The following is a 21,268-nucleotide window of genomic DNA, read 5'->3' on the forward strand; positions in this document are numbered from 1 at the left end:
TAGTTATGGGAAAGATTAGTTTGGAAGAAAAATACCTGTACATTTTTTATAAGAAATATGCAAAATTGTTCAAATAAAATGTAGTTTTAAATGTATTTGCCAAAAAGATTTAAAATGGAATTTGGAATAGTTCACAGAGAAATACAGGAAATCAAATATGAAAGCACACTGCAAAAAACAAAAGAACAAAAAGTTTCATAAGAAAAGAAAAAAGATTTCCCATCACCATGTGCCCTGAAGGCTCTGATCAAATCCTATTTGAGAACTTGAATGTTATTTTCCAAGTTATCCTCATTCTAGAGGTAAATACTTTTGTAAATACTTTTTCTGCCATAATACAGGATTATAGCATCAAACAACATTCCTCAAAAAAAAAGGGCCCCAGTATTTACATTCATTCATTCCATTTTAAATAAGTTGCACTAATCTTCAAAATCATTAAATAAAAAGAAGTTAAAGATCTCCTCTACCAGTGCTCTTTATGACACCCATGAGCCTTGACCATCTCAGGCGTTGGAGTTTGTGTTCTGGAGGCTCTGTGATCTGAGACGTTCCGAACATGACTAATGCTGCCCGATTTAGGAGCATCCGAGTTTTCCACCAGTACCTCGCTCTGACTACAAAGCCTCAGAGCCTGAGAGATAAACATGTCCAGGTCAAAATGTTCTTCTCTGGAAGGCTCCATCTGTGAGGGCCCTTCATCGTTTTCACAACGAATGGAGGAAGACGGATAATCTGATGAACCGTGATGAGGAGAGGAAGGAGAAGAGGGCAGCAGAGATGGAGGAGCGGAGAAGAAAGGGTTAGGACTCCTCCTGATGTCGTGTAGGCTAGAGAGTTGCAAAGCGGACGGGATTTGCATGTGAGCATGAGGCAGCATTGTAGGCGACAGCGGTTGAGGAGGGGAACACGGGGAGGCGAGAGGTTCTTGAGGAGAACCGGGCGAGTGGAGTCCGGACTGCGTGCTCTCAACCCAGCGGGAGATCTCCTGGAACAGATCTCCAGGCTCTGTGAGAAGCTTCTCTACGCTGCCGCCTCTTGGAGCAGCCATGCTGTTATGCCTCCAGTGAGACAGGTCCAGTATCAGCTTGGGTTCAGAGTAGTGCTGCGGCTTGCCTTCCCGCCACGCGATCTTATCCAGGTAGGACGGGGAGCCCACTTTGTAATCGCAGGAGCGGCCGCAGTCTAGCTCTGTGAACTGGCCGCAGACACGCTCCAGAGACGAGTGGGACTGCTCCAGGAAGCGCTCTGCGGAGCTGCTGTGGGAGTATTTGCGAGGGTCTACCTGAGCCTCCTCGATGTGGGCTGTTGAACTTGCTCGTGGATCTCTTTGAACTTCGTCGTCTTCCGCTTCTCCTAGTTCAGAGACGCTCTGCATGCAGCCGCATTGCTCCTGCTGCTGCCAATAAACGTCTGATGACAGACTCCCATCATACCTGAGAAACAAAATGAAGTTGAAATGTTCTGAGAATAAATGGGAGTTTTGAGAATATATTCAAAATGTTTTGGAAATAAAGTCGAAATGTTTTAGCACACATAAGAACATTTTTACGGTGTACAAACAGGTGCATATTGGTAATTAATAACAGCATTATTTAAAAAAAGGTACACCTATCAAACGGCAACGTAGGTGTCCTAAGGCGAGCTCAGGGAGGACAGAAACCTCCCAGGAAGCAGAAGGGCAAAAGCTCGCTTGATCTGGATTTTCAGTATGAATACGGACCGTGAAAGCGGGGCCTCACAATCCTTCTGCCGTTTTGGGTTTTAAGCAGAAGGTGTCAGAATCAATCTCCTCAATGAGGAGTTTTGGTAATGTAAAAAAAATCTAAAATTACAAGATTAAAGTCATAATATTTTGAGAATAAAGTTGAAATTACGAGAATAAAGTCGAAATGTCTCAGGAATAAAGTGGAAATTTCAAGAATTAAGTCGAAATGTTTCGAGAATAAATGGGAAATTTCAAGAATATATTCTAAATGTTTCGAGAATAAAGTAAAAATTTCGAGAATATATTTGAAATGTATTAAAAAAAAAGAAATGCAAATTTTTGAGAAGAAAAGTCAAAATATTTCAAGAATAAAGTTGAAATTTCAAGAATAAAGTCAAAATGTTTTAGTAACGTTAAAACAAAATATATTATTATCTAAATGTTTCGAGAATAAAGTCAAAATTACGAGAATAAAGTTGAAATGTTTCGAGAAAAATGGGAAATTTCAAGAATATATTCATAATGTTTTGGAAATAAAGTCGAAATGTTTCGAGAATAAAGTAAAAATTTCAAAAATAAAGTCCAAATGTTTTGAGAATTTGAAATTACAAGAATAAAGTCGAAATATTTCACGAATAAAGTTGAAATTACGAGAATAAAGTCGAAATTACAAGAATAAAGTCGAAATGTTTTGAGAATAAATGCAAATTTTTAAGAATATATTTAAAATGTTTTGAGAATAAAATCTAAATTTCAAGAATAAAGTAAAAATGTTTCAGTAATGTTTCGAAATAAAGTCAAAATTATGAGAATAAAGTTAAATTATTGAAATGTTTCGAAATTACGAATAAAGTCAAAATTTTTGTGAATAAAGAGAATAAAATAAAGTCAAAATGTTTCGAGAATAAAGTTGAAATTACGAGAATAAAGTCAAAATATTTTTGAGAATAAAGTAGAATTGTTTTGAGAATAAAGTAACAATTTTGAGAAAAAAGTCAAAATTTTGAGAATATATTTTTGAAATATTTTGAGAATAAAGAAAAATTTCAAGAATAAAGTAAAAATTTTAGGAATAAAGTCTAAATGTTTTGAGAATAAAGTCAAAATGTTTCCGTAATGTTAAAAAATAATATTTTAATGTTTCGAGAATAAAGTAAAAATTTCGAGAATAAAGTCGAAATGTTTTGAGAATAAAGTCAAAATGTTTCAGTCATGTTAAAAAAAATATATATATTTAAATGTTTAGAGAATCAAGTCAAAATTATGAGAATAAAGTCGAAATGTTTTGAGAATAAATTCAAAATGTTTTAAGAATAAAGTCGAAATTTCAAGAATAAAGTCAAAATGTTTCAGTAATGTTAATGTTAATGTTAAAAATGTATATTATTATCTAAATGTTTCGAGAATAAAGTCAAAATGTTTCGAGAATTAATTTGTAGCAATTAAAGATATAATATTCATCCGATGAGCCCTATAACACAAGTTTGGTGTTGACTAATGTGATCTAGTTAATCAAACTTGTCTGTGCTATCAAATATATTTGTATATGTAAGTGCATTACTTCAAGAACAAATGTTATGTATGCTAAAAAACAAAAAAAAAAAAGAAAGTCAAAGTCAAACTGGTGGTAATGAAGACCATCTGTGGCTCAGATATGAACTTCTTTTCAACAGCAGCATTTATACACTTGTTCAAAATAATTTAACATTTCAAACATTTCTGTTCCTGATCTTTGCTGCCTTTGACCAGTACATGAAGAGCTTCTGTCAGATGTGCCCATATGGCCACATAGAGGACAACAATGACTTATTTAGTAGGCACAGAGTCCGCTATGAGATATAATTATGCAGGGGTTTAATAAGTTTCTATATTTGAACAGCATTCTACGTCACTGATCGTCTGGTCCTCTGGGCATTTCATTACCCATCTGTGTAAATTGCCTTTTATGTGACCCTTGTTTTCACTCTTCCAGCGTTCATTTATCCACAAACTTTTAACGATCAAACTTTCATCATTAAAGAAGTAGCAAAGAACGAATGCAGACTTTAATTTGCTGTTCAAAATGAAAACTTTTTTCTTGGTTTATTCTCTTTTTTTTAAATACTGCATTTTATTGGGTCCATAAATCCCAGCTCAAACTGCTTTTGTTTGCTATTTTATGTTTTAATGTTTTAATGTTCCTTTCTGGCACTCAACTCAGTATTGCACGTAGTACCCGCAGGGTAACAAACCCATTTCTTTGCTTTTCGAACACACATATGATGGTGAAATGCTTAATAACAACATTAAAACAACACAACAATGAAAGCTTAATCAAATCTTGGTCACAATATGTTCTGGTAATATACATTTTAACATATTTTTAGGCTTTGTACTGTACATAATTTTGAGAACACCACTGACCGGGGTTTTTTTTTTTTTTTTTTTTTGCTATTGTTAGTGAGTAACACTATCAAAGTCATATAAATGATTATTTTTGTATTATTATTTTTATATGTTATGAGAAATATGTGAAACATAAGTGAATGCCGACACTGTAGAACATTTATTCCCATTATTATACAAAAACACTCAGCTTTGCCATTACAGGAATAAATTAAATTTTAAAATATATTAAAAATGTTTTCATTTAAAATATTATTTTAAATTTTACATTTTAATACAATTTCACAAACCCTACTGTTTTACTGTAGTTCTGATCAAATATATATCTTCTTTGGAAAATATTTAAAAAATCTTACTTTTGAACAGTAGTTTCAAAAATTATTTTGTTTATTTACATTTTTTAAAATAGTTTTTAAAAATTATTTTTGTAATAAGGTCCATGCAAGAAATAAAACATTTTAAAACTTTTCTTTTATAATACATACATTAGAGGGTTAAGTAAGCCAATATTTTACTTTATTTGAAACTTTACATTTCATTTTTGAACTAAACAATTAGATTTGCACAGCTATATAGATTATATTCTTTGTAAAGGAATATACACTGTCGTTAAAAAGTTTGGAATCATTTTTTTTTTAAAAAAAAGAAGTCTCTTATGCTTATCAAAGTTCCATTTATTTAAAAGTAATAAGAACTAATATTGTAAAATATTATTGCAATTTAGAATAACAGTTTTCTAATTTAATATGCTTTAAAATGCAATTTATTTCTGTTATGCAAAGCTGAAATTTCATCAGCCATTACTCCAGTCTTCAGTGTCACATGATCCATTGAAATCATTCCAATATGCTGATTTATTGTCAGTGTTGGAAACAGTTGTGCTGCTTAATATTTTTTGGCAACCAGTGATACTTTTTTCAAGATTCTTTGAAGTTCTTAAGAAAAAGAACAGCATTTATTCAAAATATAAATCTTTTCTAACAATGCAAGTCTTTACTATCGCATTTCATCAATATAACACATCCTTGCTGAATAAAATTATTAATCTACATCATAAAATTAACCTACGTCATAGGTACCAAAAAAATATATTAAGCAGCACAGCATCAAAGTTTCCATCAGTGATTGTAAATTAGAATGATTTCTGAAGGATCATGTGACACTAAAAACTGGAGCAATGAAGCTGAAAATTCAGCTTTGCATCAAAAAATTAATTATATTTTAAACCATATTAAAATAGAAAACCACTATTTTAAATTGCAATAATATTTCACAATATAACTTTTTTTTTCTGTATCTTTAATTAAATAAATGCAGCCTTGATGAGCAGAAAAGACTTTTAAAAAACATTAAAAATCCTGCTGGCAGTGTATATAGATTACATTCCTTCTAAAAGAGCAAGAGTGCTTTTTAAACAGGCACAGATCTGTGTCAGCAGCAGTGGAGCTGTGAGTGCCTGAAAAACTGTAACAAATTACATCATCCAGATAGAAAAGCTTGAACTCTGGGTAAGTCTGAGTACCTCATGTATGATATGCAAGCGCTGTACCTGTCCCAGTGGGAGCTGAGCGCATGAGCGTGCTCGGTGACCAGACTGTCCTCTAGCTCGTCCTCTATCCGAAAAGGCTGCAACGAGACAGGCTCGTCCTGAGGACACGAGTATCTCTGAAGGTATGGATGACACAAAGCCGCTTCTGCTGTCAGCCGGTCCATGGGATTAAAGGTGAGGATACACTCCAGGAAATCAATAGCTGAAATGTGGAGTCAGTGAATAAAACCGCTGATGTATGACAGTATTACATATTTAAAAAAAAAAAAAACTCAGCTTACCTTTGTCCTCCACCTCTGGCAATAGTTTTCTGAGTGACCTTTTGACCTTCCAACCTTGACCTACAAAGCAGGGCATGACCTTCAGCAATTCCTGTCTGTCCTCCTCTCTAATAACAGGCACAGTGTCCAAAATCAGCCGCATCTGCTCCAATTCATGAGCACCTTAGACAAGAGAAACAAATCAGAGTAAAATCATTTTTTATATTCTTGACACTGCTTTTGTTGCAATGTAATGATGCTTTGGCAATACTGAATGGACAACAATTACGCCAGTGTTTCACTGTGAATCTAAATTAGAAATCAATTGATATGTCAACTATAACATCTATTTTTTCTTTACCATCACTAGCCACTAGAGGATGCTCTAAGACTAAGTCTGGACAATGAAGATTGATGTTCTTGTTTCTCAAGTGAACCGCAAGATCTATACAAAACCAATAGAGCTACAGAAACACTAATGACGACCCTTTGCTCATTACTGAGCACTGTTTTTTAGACTTACCTGCAAACAGCATGCGTCCTGTGAGCATCTCAGCCAGAATGCAGCCTGCGGCCCACATGTCAATTGCTTTAGTGTAGTTATTTGGAGACAGCAGGAGTCTTGGTGAACGGTACCATTTAGTGACCATTCCCTCTGACAGATATCCCTGCAGAGAAAACATTACACAACGCCATTAAATGGCGTACTTAACATGAAAATAGCCATTTTTTTGTCGTTTTTGGAGGTTGACAGTCTGAAAAAATATATAAATAAACATGTGAGGATTTAGTGACTCAGCCTTAGCGTAAAGTCTGATGAGAATCAGCTGATACAGTAACCCTATGACTCCCACTACCCCCCTCCTACAATCTCCTTCAGCTCATCCTTCCTGCCTTCATCCGTCCTTCATCCTTTTACTCTTCTTTCTCACCTCCCACTCTCCCCCTGGGCCCAGGTGATGAATTATTTGTGAGATTTTAGCAGGCAGCCTCAGTAGGGTGGATCTGAAGGGTGATGGTGACACAAACGAGAATGATATTTACATATCCTGCTTACAAAGAGAGCCTTTGTCTTTTCGCTCGAGCTGATTCACTAAGACCTTTGAAACTGTTCACAAGCCAGACGAACAAAGAGTGAAAATGAGCAATAATAAGAAACAAAGTGGCATAAATCAGGCATCTTGACCAACAAATGTATGTGACGTTGGTTTCACGCTGTCAAGAACTGACAGTGCAACTTACACGCCGAGAAGGTCTTGACGCTGAGGATTTTCTGCTGCCAACATCTTACATTTCACTGGCCGAAATTCCACAAATATGATAAATGAATATTTTTTAGAACTTAGATTATTAGAATTAATTTCATATGTATTATATTATCATGATTCCTCAATTAAATTTGAGTACTCGATTTAAAAAAAAATCCTCAATTTTGCCAGTGTTGAGTAACCGGCAAAATACCGGAATAAACTGTTTCCCAAGGCTGCATGATATGCAGGTGCATCTCAATAAGTTAGGGTGTCGTGGAAAAGTTAATTTATTTCAGTAATTCAACTCTAACTGTGAAACTCGTGTATTAAATAAATTCAATGCAGACAGACTGAAGTAGTTTAAGTCTTTGATTCTTTTAATTGTGATGATTTTGGCTCACATTTAACAAAAACCCACCAATTCACATCTCAACAAATTAGAATATGGTGACATGCAAATCAGCTAATCAACTCAAAACACCTGCAAAGTTTTCCTGAGCCTTCAAAATGGTTTCTCAGTTTGGTTCACTAGGCTACACAATCATGGGGAAGACTGCTGATCTGACAGTTGTCCGGAAGACAATCATTGACACCCTTCACAAGGAGGGTAAGACACAAACATTCATTGCCAAAGAAGCTGGCTGTTCACAAAGTGCTGTATCCAAGCATGTTAACAGAAAGTTGAGTGGAAGGAAAAAGTGTGGAAGAGAAAGATACACAACCACCCGAGAGAACCGCAGCCTTGAGAGGCTTGTCAAGTAAAATCGATTCAAGAATTTGGGTGAACTTCACCAGGAATGGACTGAGGCTGGGGTCAAGGCATCAAGAGCCACCACACACAGACGTGTCAAGGAATTTGACTACAGTTGTCGTATTCCTCTTGTTAAGCCACTCCTGAACCACAGACAACGTCAGAGGCGTCTTATTTGGGCTAAGGAGAAGAAGAAATGGACTGTTGCCCAGTGGTCCAAAGTCCTCTTTTCAGATGAGAGCAAGTTTTGTATTTCATTTGGAAACCAAGGTCCTCGAGTCTGGAGGAAGGATGGAGAAGCTCATATCCCAAGTTGCTTGAAGTCCAGTGTTAAGTTTCCACAGTGTGTGATGATTTGGGGTGCAATGACATCTGCTGGTGTTGGTCCACTCTGTTTTTTTTAAAACCAAAGTCACTGCACCCGTTAACCAAGAAATTTTAGAGCACTTCGTGCTTCCTTCTGCTGACCAGCTTTTTAAAGATGCTGATTTCATTTTCCAGCAGAATTTGGCACATGCTCACCCTGCCAAAAGCACCAAAAATTCTTTAAATGACCATGTAAGGCAGTAATTAAAGCAAAAGGAGCCCCTACCAAGTATTGAGTACATATACAGTAAATGAACATACTTTCCAGATGGCCAACAATTCACTAAAAATGGTTTTTGTATTGCTCTTATGAAGTATTCTGATTTGTTGAGATTGGTGGGTTTTTGTTAAATGTGAGCCAAAATCATCACAATTAAAAGAACCAAAGACTTAAACTACTTCAGCCTGTGTGCACTGAATTTATTTAATACATGAGCTTCACAATTTGAGTTGAATTACTGAAATAAATGAACTTTTCCACAACATCCTAATTTATTGAGATGCACCTGTATACTGATTATATATAACGTATAACGACTTATACTGATGTATAAGTCGTTAAGGATTATGATTAAACAATAACTTACAGTATGTTTGTATCACATAATCTATGGAGTACCTATTAAAAATTTCTGATTATGTTGGTCAAGCCACCTTAAATGAGCTACTGAACAAGACAATGGGCCCTCTGGTTCCTTATTTAAAGTATGGATGATTCAGTGTCCACATCATTTTTATTCTCCATGTGGTACTGAAGGAGTACAACCATCTGGGGCCATCTCAGTCCCCTGCCTGCACTGCTAGCATATGTGGATCCAGATGCTTCTGTGAATCCATAGTCCACTTATCTGTGATCCTCTAGATTTGGGAACTGAATGTTCCCTCCATGCTGAGAGGGGAACAGACGCTCTCAGCACTGAGTGGCAGAGTTGCATGAACTCGCTCATTGAATGGGTGAAAGGAACTACTGCCCTTAATTCACTAAAGTGTACTGCATACTCAGAAGTACAATGACACACTAAGGATTCTTTAAACTAATATATCCAGGAGTATCATGAACCTGTATTTTAGAGGGGGCACAGGTGGCAGCCCAAGCTCATTTGGTATCTTTCGTATATGTGACATTACCAAAATATAAGGGTATTTTTCTCATATGGGTAACTGTATATGGGATAGACCCTCAAAAGTAAAATCACACTTAAAATGTATGTAAAAAAAGTGCTATAGATTTTCTCAAACCTAACATACTTTTTGAGCCAAATTTGCAAAATGTACATTCTAAAAAACGCTGGGTTATTTTTTCAACCCAAATGCTGGGTTCAACTTGTTGGGTCATTTTATTGGGTTGTTTATAATATTTTAGTTTCTCTGTAACTAAGTTGCTGGGTCATTTTTAACGCTGGGTTAATTTTTTTCTGTCTCTGACCAAACAACTGAGTTACAGTCAGAGTGCAGGCTTTTTGAGTCCTCTACAGGTGAGAGCAGTTCTCAGCGTCGCCGATTTGATGCACTTCTTAAGTGAAATAAAGGTTTGTATATGTTTTATTTCCTTTATAAAGTTTTTACTGTGCTGTTCATTGCAGCAGTCACTTTGCATGATGGAAACTCCTTTTGCCTTGCATTAAATAAATGTATTATATTCATTATAGTACTGAGTTTAATTTAATTTGATGTTAAAATGTGTTCTTTAATGTCAGTACTGTTTGTTTATGGGCACGTTTTGGGGTCAGTCATGGCATCTTTCAGGTACGAGTGAAATGCGAGGCCGCAGACTGAAGTTCACATATACCCCGGTGAACAGCAGCCCATCTCAGATTTCAGCGACAGATCGGCATGAGAATTAGTGCTATTTTGGTAAAAATGATTACAGAGAATGGTTGAATACACTAAATTTAAAATTATACTTTTAAATGTTACATTTTTTATGTCTAAATGCTTGTTATCATTCAGAAGTTTTTTTTTTTAAGAAATTAATACTTTTTTTCCCAGAAAAGATGCATTTTTTCATCAAAAGTGACAGTCTTCAACTCTTTCTACTTACTACTCATCAAATAACCCTTGTAAAAGACGTATATCATGGATAATAATATAAGAGTTTTTGAGCACCAAATTCCTGGAGTAATGGCTGCTGAAAATCCAGAATTGGCAGCACAAGAATAAATTACAATTTAAAAATATATCAAAATATAACATTTTGAATTGTAATCAAATTTAACAATATATATTCTTTTAATTTTTTTTTTCCTCAGAACTTTATGTATTTACATTTTTATGGTAAATAAATTCTGGTAATTATTCCTTAGAATAAGATTTTAAAAATAATTTTATTATTAGTAGTTGTATATTATGTTAATATGTTTTTGTCACAGTTTCTTCAAGTTAAACCAAACTTTCGTTTTGATGGGGGTTGCTTTTAAGTTTGTGTTTGTAAATGATATGACCTTTTTTTTTTTTTTTAAAGAAATGGTAAAATGCTCATAAAGTAACTCTCAGTTCTAGAGATTGTTTTTTTGTACTCATATATTGAGCTGAAGCTGAAAACACTGCATCACATGCACTTCAGAATGTGTGTAGTAAGCGAAACCATGTGTCTGTGCCATTCATTCACACAGAAACTCACAGAACATGAAGGATTCATATTCAAATAAAATTTTTGCAGCTTAATATTCACAGACACTAGTCCACATCACGCTTTGATATAAGCGTAGGCTACTGACCTACTTTTGATTTATTCATTCCATATTTGGCAAATTCCGTGACATTCCGCATTATACAGTAAATTTTTATGACTGGAGTTTGCTGCATCATTTTGCACAATACGTCTGTTGTTTTATAGTTAAACATTCCAAAACCTTTCTTGCATAAAATGTCTTGCCTAAATGTTTGTGCAATAAATATGGCTAAAACGTCCACTTTTTGAAGAGAGAGCAGCTTTGACATTTTGATAATATATGAATATTTTGAGTGGCATGAGAGCACAGGGATGCTGCTCTCATAGAGTCTGCAGTCTCAGTTATTTTCCTATCAGTGCATGGCATTTTAAACAGGGCTCCTGAAAGAATAGTCCTACTATAATTTCCTGGGCTGTTTTTATTCTAGCTGTTCCTTCCATTCCGAAATGTGACTATCCCCCTTCCCTGATCATTCACCCCACCTTGTCCTGTCTGACACAAAGCTCTCCATTCATGCTGTCCTCCCGGTCTGCTAGTGTTACACAATGAGTTCTGCTAAATAATACAAAAGCAAAATGAGACAGTAAAGTGCCACATTAATCTTTCAGCTCCCATAACATCAAGATAACTGTTCATAATCATTGTGTAACGCAAGAGTATAATGTCAAAGTTTGAAAACATCTATGTGCAATGCACGGAAATATAAAGCGACTCCTATTGTAGTTGGTATTATATGAATGTAAGGTCACCAGGACCGAGCAGGCAATATTATCTGCATAAAATATCTGCACTGTGCCCAAAAATGCTTCAATAAACTAAAAAAAAATCCCAACTGTGTCAACATTTACTCACCCCAGTGTCGTTCCGAAACTGTATGCAAGAAGATATTTCGAAGACTCTTGATTTCCAAACAGTTTCAGCTCCCAATGATTCCATTGTATGAACAAAAATTACAATGAAAGTCAATGGAAATTGAAACAGTTCACAGAGGAAAGAAATCAGTCATACAGCTTTGGAATGACAGATTTTTTGGGGTGAACTATCCTTTTAAGTTTAATTTGTAGCTGCCTAGACTAATGACAATGAAAACCATCAAAAGACTGATTGAAAGTAGATAATCTAAAGTACTCCTGTTTCTAAGGAGGTTACGGTAAGGATGATGCTGTAAATGGATTAATATGTCATTATCTTAACAGCCTGCAGCTCATCATAATTGATAGGAAATGTGATTCTGCTTATCAAGGCCAGACTGTAACTGCAGGGTGAACCACAGTGAAAACCTATAAGGCAGTACATAAGTAAGTATGATAGTACTATACTACTAACATCTAAAAGTTCCCCAAAATGAACTAAAATAACCAGTGTGAATCACACTTTTACAAAAAGTGGTTTGGTACCACTACACAATGGCTGTATAAGACTGTAATACCCTTTTAGTTTCATATATACTTGGTAACCTAATGATTGCCATGTTATTTACAACATACTTCAAAGAATAACCTGGTACGTTTCCAAAAATATGGTACTACCATAAAAAACAAACAAAAAACATTCAACCAAAACTATACAGCGTAATCCAAGACTACACAACAGATAATAAAACACTACGACTGGCTTTGATAGGATCAGTACTTTTTTTTTGACTAATACCAATACAAATTATTTTCATGTTTAAGTGATTTGTAATTATTGTTATATTTCCCATTTTTGATAAAGTCATGTATAACTGAATTATCTTCAAACCACAACAATAAAAACTAATAATAGGTTAAAGCCGCCTTTGATATTATTTGCCTCTAAACTAGATGGCACAAAAATGTGGCGTAGAACTTTCCAAGACATTTACTTTTCAAGATGCACGTGCAAATTTGTCTTACCCTTGACGTGATCGCGGGCAGCAGCGCAAAGTTGATTCTGTGCTTACTTGATCTAATATTTGATTTTTTTAAATGTTGTAGATTTAAGTAGCAAATGAGAATCACTAAAATGAATGCACATATTTCGAGACAAAAATCTGAAAATAATGATTTTCAGTTTTGTTTACGATAATTTAAACAATAGTTTTTAAATAATGAAAGATTATGTAAAAGTATGATATTCAGGGTAAAAAGCACCCCTGCTGTTGAGGCTAAAAGGCATAAAAATTAAAATGATAATTAATAGAAGGCTGACTTTTACATTTGTTGACATGACATTGTTAGATTCAGATGGCAAATATCATATATTATGTTGTGTTATCTTAGAGATAATCACCATGTTTAGACTGAAACCATCATATTTAAAAACATGATATTAATCAAATCATATAATAAAAGATAATTTGTTGATCACTGTACATCTATATTATTATGGGATCCCATTCAATGCTTTCATAATCTTTACTTTGTAAAATCATTTTGTTTCTGTACTTTAAAATATACATGTTTTATATTAACATATTTTAATGACAATATATTTATTGAACAAAAAATCTTTTATTTTTCAAAATAAGCAGAAAATAGTACAAACCTTGCTAAAGTGGTTGTTTTGAACAAGTATTAACTACAAAACATTATTTTAGCTAAAGTATTTATATCAATACTGTGTGCCTTTTACCCCATGCCACCTCATACATTTATAAGATTTTAAAATAAAATAAACAACTTGTATGATTTATTGTCACACAAAATCTGTTGCTCCATAAAAGTTCAATACAAACGTACATATTTTTTTACATTTTAGGCATAGTGAACAGCACATTTTTTTCTCAAGGTGTGGCTTTAGCCCCATTGTACCCTACATTTTTTTAAGGTATTTTTGATGAAATCTGAGAGGTTTCTGACCCTGCATAAACAGCAACAAAACTGACATGCTTTATGGCCCAGAAAGGTAGTAAGGACATTGTTAAAATATCGCTGCACTCTTGTGAGAGCGGGCGGCAAAGACACGGAAGAAATGACAAGACGAAATTGTTGAATAAAGTTTTTTTTTTTTTTCTTTCAGCACAAAAAGTAGCTTTATAAAATTAAGGCTGAACCACTGATGACACATAGACTATTTTAACAATGTCCTTACTACCTTTTCTTTGCCTTGAAAGTCGTAGGGTCAGAAAGCTCTTGAATTTCATTAAAAATATCTTAATTTGTGTTCCGAAGATAATCAAAGATCTTACAGGTTTTTAACAACATGAGGATGAGAAATTATGACGTAATTTTCATTTTTGGGTGTACTATCCCTTTAAGAAGGAACAAATGTTTAAAAAGTTACTTTACCTGTGAGTACAGGTAATGATTTATTAGTAGACCTGCTACTACAGCATTGATAACAACTATTAGTCATATATCTCTGTTAGGAACCACTGTTCCATTTCTGTACCTATTTAGATGTCTGTTACTCTTTCTAGTGAGTGAAGCACACCTGCCCTGCTGCTGTGACTCTTACCTTGTGCGAGTAATGTGGGTCGACAATGCGAGCCAGGCCAAAGTCTCCGATCTTCAGTAGCATTTGCTCTGTGTTGATAAAGATGTTCGCTGGCTTAAGGTCACGATGCAGTACGTTGGCAGAGTGGATGAACTTGAGCCCACGAAGCAGCTGATAAAAGAGCAGGGTGGCGTGTTCTGCTGGCAACGGCCCTTGCTCCAGTAACCGTGCCAGGTCAGTTTCCATACACTCTTGCACAATGTATATTGCTGACACATGCGTCAGGTCACGTGGTAAAGGGTGACCGGATGGTCCCAACACGTCATACACCCTGACGATGTTCTCATGCTGCAGGCGGCGGGTGATCTTCACCTCTCTCAGAGCGTGTTTTACACTGACGGCATCTCGCATGACCAGCTTCTTCACCGCCACACGTAGGCCGCTGCGCCTGTCCACCGCAGAGAGGACGAGGCCGGACGCTCCCGTGCCAAGAGGACGCAGATCCTGGTAATGTCCCCCCCAGGTCAAAGCCATATCGAAATGGGGATGTATTGTGCCAGGCCATAGCTTAGAGAGGAGCAATTGGGCATTGCCTGTATGAGGCTGCAGAGAGTGAGGAAAATGATAAATGTCCAAATAATGCAACAATCAGTCTTTTTTACAAAGCTATAAAAAACACCACTTGCTTTTTTTTTATTGCAATCTACAATTCAAACTACAGCCGCATGGAGCCAAAATGAACAGTTATTCTTGAAGAGAGAGATTTTAAATCACAGCTTATCACTATTAAAGCAATAGGGGCACAGTACTGGGTGGAATACAACTCAACACCCTGGTACAGGGCAAGTGTTTCCATAGCAACATCCCACAGTCAGCCAGTGCCTGCTGCACACAGCAAACACTCTGAAACGCAGTCTCCCAGGATTCATCTCTACCCCAAAAACGCTCCGTGTTATATTCAAACTCAATTACACTCCTGCACAGGAGTTGGAGGTTCTCTGATGTCTGACTTTTACGTTAGCAGCAGGTGAGTTTCATTTATAATCCAAGAGCTTTCACTTGCCGTCTCCGGCTCCAGGCTGTCCTGTACCCTCCATGCTCCTCACGCAGCTATGTGTCATGCTCCTCATGCATTCCCTTCAGTAGAGAAAAAGAAAGAGAGGAATAGAGAGCAGATATATAGTTAGATACTGAGCACAATTACAATAAAAGAATGGACGCGTAATGCACATTTTTACATTCATCGTTTTTAAAATGTTTCAGCTTGGTGGTTTTCTACATTATTATATAAATATACATCTCACTTAAAAAATATTTCTTGTTTTCCAACTCAGTTCTTTAAGATGAACTCCTTTGCCTTTAACTGGCTCTTGGAGCACAAGAGTGCCCACACACTTTTTCAGTGGCCCTTGATCCAGAAGTTTTTCTCCCATTCATTTTTCCCATAGGGATTTAAAAAAAGTCTTTGTTAAAGCATTACAATCCATGAACCAAAACAACCAGCTACATATGAGCGAATCAAATCATTACACAATTTGATCTGAAGCAAAAAAAAATTGAAGGTTGGACAAAAACACAAAGGTACAAGACAGAACTACAAAGAAAGAACTACAATCCCATAAAGCATTGCAAATGACATTAAAAAGATGGAGAAATTTAAAATACATACAGCATATATACACAAATATTAAGGTATTTTGAGAGGGAGACTAACTCGATTTTGTCATTCGCACTGCGTCATGGGAGTGGGTGGGCGCTATAGAGATATTTTGGCACAACTTGCTTGTATGTATCAGTCTCTGATTGGTGGAGATTACTTTGAAAAATCATGGGAAATATAGTTTTTCATTCCGCTGCTGAACATGATTATTTAAAAAAAAAAAAAGTTTGAAAAATAAAATCGGCAAAATTGAAATAGAGTAGACTGACGAAATCAGCAAAAGCTGTCTTTAACATCTTTAAACCATAAGACTGTGTTTAAAGTTTAATAAGCTATCATTAAAATCAATTACCCTATAAGAAAAAGAATGGAATTTTTACTTTTGGAACCGACTGTTGAATTCTATGCTACCACTAATGTCTTACTCTTTACTGACATCTATTGGCCTGAATGCAAGAAAGTTTTTTGTTTTACAACCTGCAGCCTCTCCCCAGTATATATATAGTGGTGTAAAATGATTAATCGCAATTAATCGCATTCAAAATAAAAGTTTTTGTTTGCATAATATATGTGTATACTGTGTGTTTATTATGTATATATAAATACACACACATACAGTATATATGTTGTAAATATTTACACGTGTTTACATGCTTATATTTATTTCCATATAATTTATATTATATATAAATATTTTTAATATATAAACATATTTTTCTGTTTGTGTATTTATATATACATAATAAATACTCATAGAACACATACAGTGAGGTCAATAAATATTTGATCACCCTGTGATTTTGCAAGTTCTCTTACTTAGAAATCATGGAGGGGTCTACAATTTTCAGCATAGGTGCATTTCCACTGTGAGAGACAGAATCTAAAAATAAAAATCCGGAAATCACATTGTATGATTTTTTAACAATTTATTTGTGAATTACTGTGTCAAATAAGTATTTGGTCACTTGCTTATCAGCCAGATTTCTGGCCCTCAAAGACCTGTTATTTTGCTTTTAAATAGTCCAGCTACACTCTGCTTATGAATCTAAATTAGTAGCACCTTTTTGAGGTTGTTAGCTGTCATAAATACACCTGTGCACCCCACAATCAGCTAAAGTCTAAGTAGCAACATGGGCAAAACCAAAGAGCTGTCAAAAGACACAAGAGACAAAATTGTAGACCTTCACAAAGCTGGAAAGGGCTACGGGGCAATTGCCAAGCAGCTTGGTGAAAAAGAACAACTGTTGGAGCAATTGTCAGAAAATGGAAGAGGCTAATGATGACTGTCAATGTCCCTCAGACTGGGGCCCCACGGAAGATCTCTCCTCGTGGGGTATCAATGATGCTAAGAATGGTGAAGAATCAGCCCAGAACTACACAGGAGGAGCTGGTCAATGCAGTGAAGAGAGCTGGGACCATCGTTTACAAGGCTACTATCAGTAATACACTAAGACGTTATGGTTTAAAATCTTGCATCGCACGGAAAGTTCCCCTGTCTAAGTCAGCCCATGTCCAGGCCCATCTGAAGTTTGCCAGGGACCATCTGGATGATCCAGAGGAGACATGGGAGAAAGTCCTGTGGTCAGATGAGACCAAAGTAGAACTTTTTGGTCTTAACTCCATTCGCCGTGTTTGGAGGAAGAAGAATAATGAGTATCATCCCAATAATACCATACCTACAGTGAAGCATGGGGCTGGAAGCATCATGCTCTGGGGGTGTTTTTCTGCACAGGGGACAGGACGACTGCACTGTATTAAGGAGAGGATGAACGGGGCCATGTATTGTGACATATTGGGCAAAAACCTCCTTCCCTCAGTCAGAGCATTAAAGATGGGTCGTGGCTGGGTCTTCCAACATGACAATGACCCAAAGCACACAGCCAGGAAAACCAAGGAGTGGCTCCGTAAGAAGCATATCAAAGTTCTGGAGTGGCCTAGCCAGTCTCCAGACCTAAATCCAATAGAAAATCTTTGGAGGGAGCTGAAACTCCGTGTTGCTCAGCGACAACCCCGAAACCTGACAGATCTAGAGAAGATCTGTATGGAGGAGTGGGCCAAAATCCCTCCTGCAGTGTGTACAAACCTGGTGAAGAAGTACAGGAACCGTTTGACCTCTGTAATTGTTTACAAAGGCTTCTGTACCAAATGTTAAATTTTTTTGACTCAAGTGATCAAATACTTATTTGACACAGTAATTCACAAATAAATTGTTAAAAAATCATACAATGTGATTTCCGGATTTTTAATTTTAGATTCTGTCTCTCACAGTGGAAATGCACCTATGCTGAAAATTGTAGACCCCTCCATGATTTCTAAGTAAGAGAACTTGCAAAATCACAGGGTGATCAAATACTTATTGACCTCACTGTATATATTATGTAAACAAAAACTTTTATCATATATATATATAGGTTGTGTAAAGTAACATTATTAGTATTAGCATAGAAAATATATAGTAACTCGTCAATTTGCATAAAACCACAAGTCATGTGATGTCAACATGTCAGCACCCATGATGGGATGAACCCCAATTCCTATGAAATAAAAAAGCTTTTTTTGCTACACTGGTAAGTTTAGAGTACCTCTCTAATTTTGTAAATATATATAAAGATTCTGAGTGCACGGAAGAATCTAATAGAAACCAATGAACCAGACTGGGTGAGCCAAACTTTATAAATAATGCATATGACTATGGCGCTGACCGTGCAAGCGGATGCAATTTATTGTTGAACGCTGGAACAAAATGTATACATTTATTACTGAATGATATTTCTCATATTTATGAACAGCGTTTGATAGCGTGAAACAACAAAAACGGAGAACTTGTTAAGCCTGCAAATGAAGGTTGGAGAGCACAAATGAAGCTGTGGGTCCAGCTGAACACACAATAGGCAGCGCTGCATTCACTCGCCTTTGTGTGACAATAGTAACGCCTGTATTTGGTTCTAAAATTGAACGGATACATACACAACCCCGTGCGCATTATACAGAATAACAGCAGTTTCACTCGCAAGTCTATTCAGAAGTGACAAAAGAGCCTATACGCGTATGTAACATAGTATAAAATCAGATTTTGACAACACTATCTTTTTATCTTCCGGCCCATCCGCGGAGAAAACTACAAAGGCAGCGATGCTCCTGGATCTCTTACCGTCGCCTGCCTTTGTCAGCTGCTCCACGGGTTTGCTCTATTTGTGTTAGGAAAAAGAAAAACGAACATAGTTTTCCATCGGGAAAGTGATGTTTTCGTAGTTCAGAGTTTGTTATTGAATCTTGGCACTGGTGCAGTCCGGTAGATGGAGGTTTTAGTCTGTCAGTTTGCTGCTGCTGCTGCTGCCGTGAGGAATTTTCCGTTTGTGTTATCAGAGAATAATATTAGATCTTACCCGCGATAGTGTCACCGGGAGAAACCGCCGAGAGAGCGTTCGTTTGAGACACACTGCATTTGTTCAGCTCCCAGTGTCCCTTTTCCACTGTGGATCTACAAGCTTTTCTTTGGCAAAACTCGTTGGTGCCCCCTTGATGACGTCACGCCCTCCCCGTCCATCAGACGGTGATCCTGACACCTGCGCGCTCGTGCAGGACAAACACACATCCAGCGCCCAGATGATGGGCCGTGGCATCGGGTCTGCAGGTGGTCTCGACTGGTCACGGCATCTGTTTTCGACACGTAAAGTGCCTCACTCCACACACTCACTCACTAAGTTAATTTTTATCGACACAAATAGGCTACTACTGGGTGCAGACACTAAATGCAGTCCTTTTGTGGTGTGTCTATATTGTATACTTATTTGTAGGCTATTTCATATGTGAGTTTGTACACTGTCAAATTTGGTAAAAATAAAGAAATAAAATACAGTAAAACAAACTATATTAAGTAAAAGTCAAATAAAGTAAAATTTCAATGTATAATTATTTGTGTTTCTTTGTATTATTTATATACACTACCAGTCAAAAGTTTTTGAACAGTAAGATTTGTACAGTTTTTTTAAAGCAGTCTCTTCTGCTCACAAAGCCTGCATTTTGCAATTCTGATCCAAAGTGCAGCAAAAACAGTAAAATTTTACTATTTAAAATAACTGTTTTCTATTTGAATATATTTTAAAATGTAATTTATTCCTGTCATTTCAAAGCTAAATTTACAGCATCATTACTCCAGTTTTCAGTGTCACATGGTCATTCAGAAATCATTCTAATATGCTGATTTGCTGTTAAAGAAACATTTATTATTATTATTATTATCAATATTTAAAACAGTTGAGTACAATTCTTTTCAGGATTTCCTGATGAATATAAAGATCCAAAGATCAGCATTTATCTCAGCTAAAAAGCTTTTGTATCATTATACATTATACCATTCAAAAGCTTGGAGTCAGTATAATTTTATTTATTTATTTATTTATTGGGAAAGAAATTTATACTTTTATTTAGCAAGGATGCTTTAAATTGGTCAAAGGTGATGATAAAGACATTTATAATGTTACCAAAGATTTCTATTTCAGATAAATGCTGCTTTTTTTGAACTTTCTATTCATCAAAGAAACCTAAAAAAATGTTTTCAACATAATAATAATAATAATAATAATAATAAAAGTTTTTTGAGCAGCAAATCAGAATATTAGAATGATTTCTGGAGTAATGATGCTAAAAATTCAGCAATATTTTAAAATATATTAAAATAGAAAACAAAATTAAATAGTAAAAAGTTTTAAAAACATTTTACTGTTTTTGCTTTACTTTGGATCAAACAAACGCAAGCTTTGTGAGCAAAAGTTAACTTGTAAAATGTAATTTCAGTGTGTGTGTGTGTAGAGCTTACGGAAATACTGTGATACAAGACTTTGATTATTTCCTCAAATAATATTAAACATTCAACTGTTTATTTAAATATGTCTTTACAAATTAATAGCTATCAACAAATTTGGTAATTTGTGCCGAATGATCCATCTATTTATTTCCTAGCTCTCAGCTACAGTAGCATCAAGTGCTGCTAGCACTGATGAAATGTGTGTATCAGAATAGGTTTTTATTCAGTCAGATCACCTATCATCATTTTTTCAAGATAAAGTGATCCGAGGTCTCCTGCTCTGCTTCTTTGTTCTGTACTTGCACACTTTCACTCCTCTCGCCCTTCATTCTGTTTATGTGCCTTCAACTCCTTGATAAATGCCTAAAGACCTTCCACTACTAACAAAAAGTACAGCAGTTCCTGGAAATAAAATGAGCACCTCGGTTCCGGCAGTGCTGAGATGCAGAGATGCAGTATCT

General features: G+C 35.7%; 1 protein-coding gene across 1 annotated transcript; it reads right to left on the reverse strand.

Annotated features, from left to right (window-relative positions):
• Nucleotides 1-106: 106 nt before the first annotated feature.
• On the reverse strand, nucleotides 107-19,615 carry mapk4 (mitogen-activated protein kinase 4). Its single transcript, XM_051117362.1, is given in 8 exon segments — nucleotides 107-1,436; nucleotides 5,643-5,844; nucleotides 5,924-6,085; nucleotides 6,426-6,570; nucleotides 14,362-14,859; nucleotides 14,861-14,943; nucleotides 15,404-15,477; nucleotides 19,387-19,615. Coding segments are annotated over 6 exon segments (2,022 nt in total). The 5' UTR covers nucleotides 14,906-14,943; nucleotides 15,404-15,477; nucleotides 19,387-19,615; the 3' UTR covers nucleotides 107-466.
• Between the last annotated feature and the right edge of the window lie 1,653 nt (nucleotides 19,616-21,268).

The sequence above is a fragment of the Labeo rohita genome, chromosome 8, assembly GCF_022985175.1.
Source record: "Labeo rohita strain BAU-BD-2019 chromosome 8, IGBB_LRoh.1.0, whole genome shotgun sequence".
In the NCBI taxonomy this organism is placed as follows: Eukaryota; Metazoa; Chordata; class Actinopteri; order Cypriniformes; family Cyprinidae; genus Labeo; species Labeo rohita.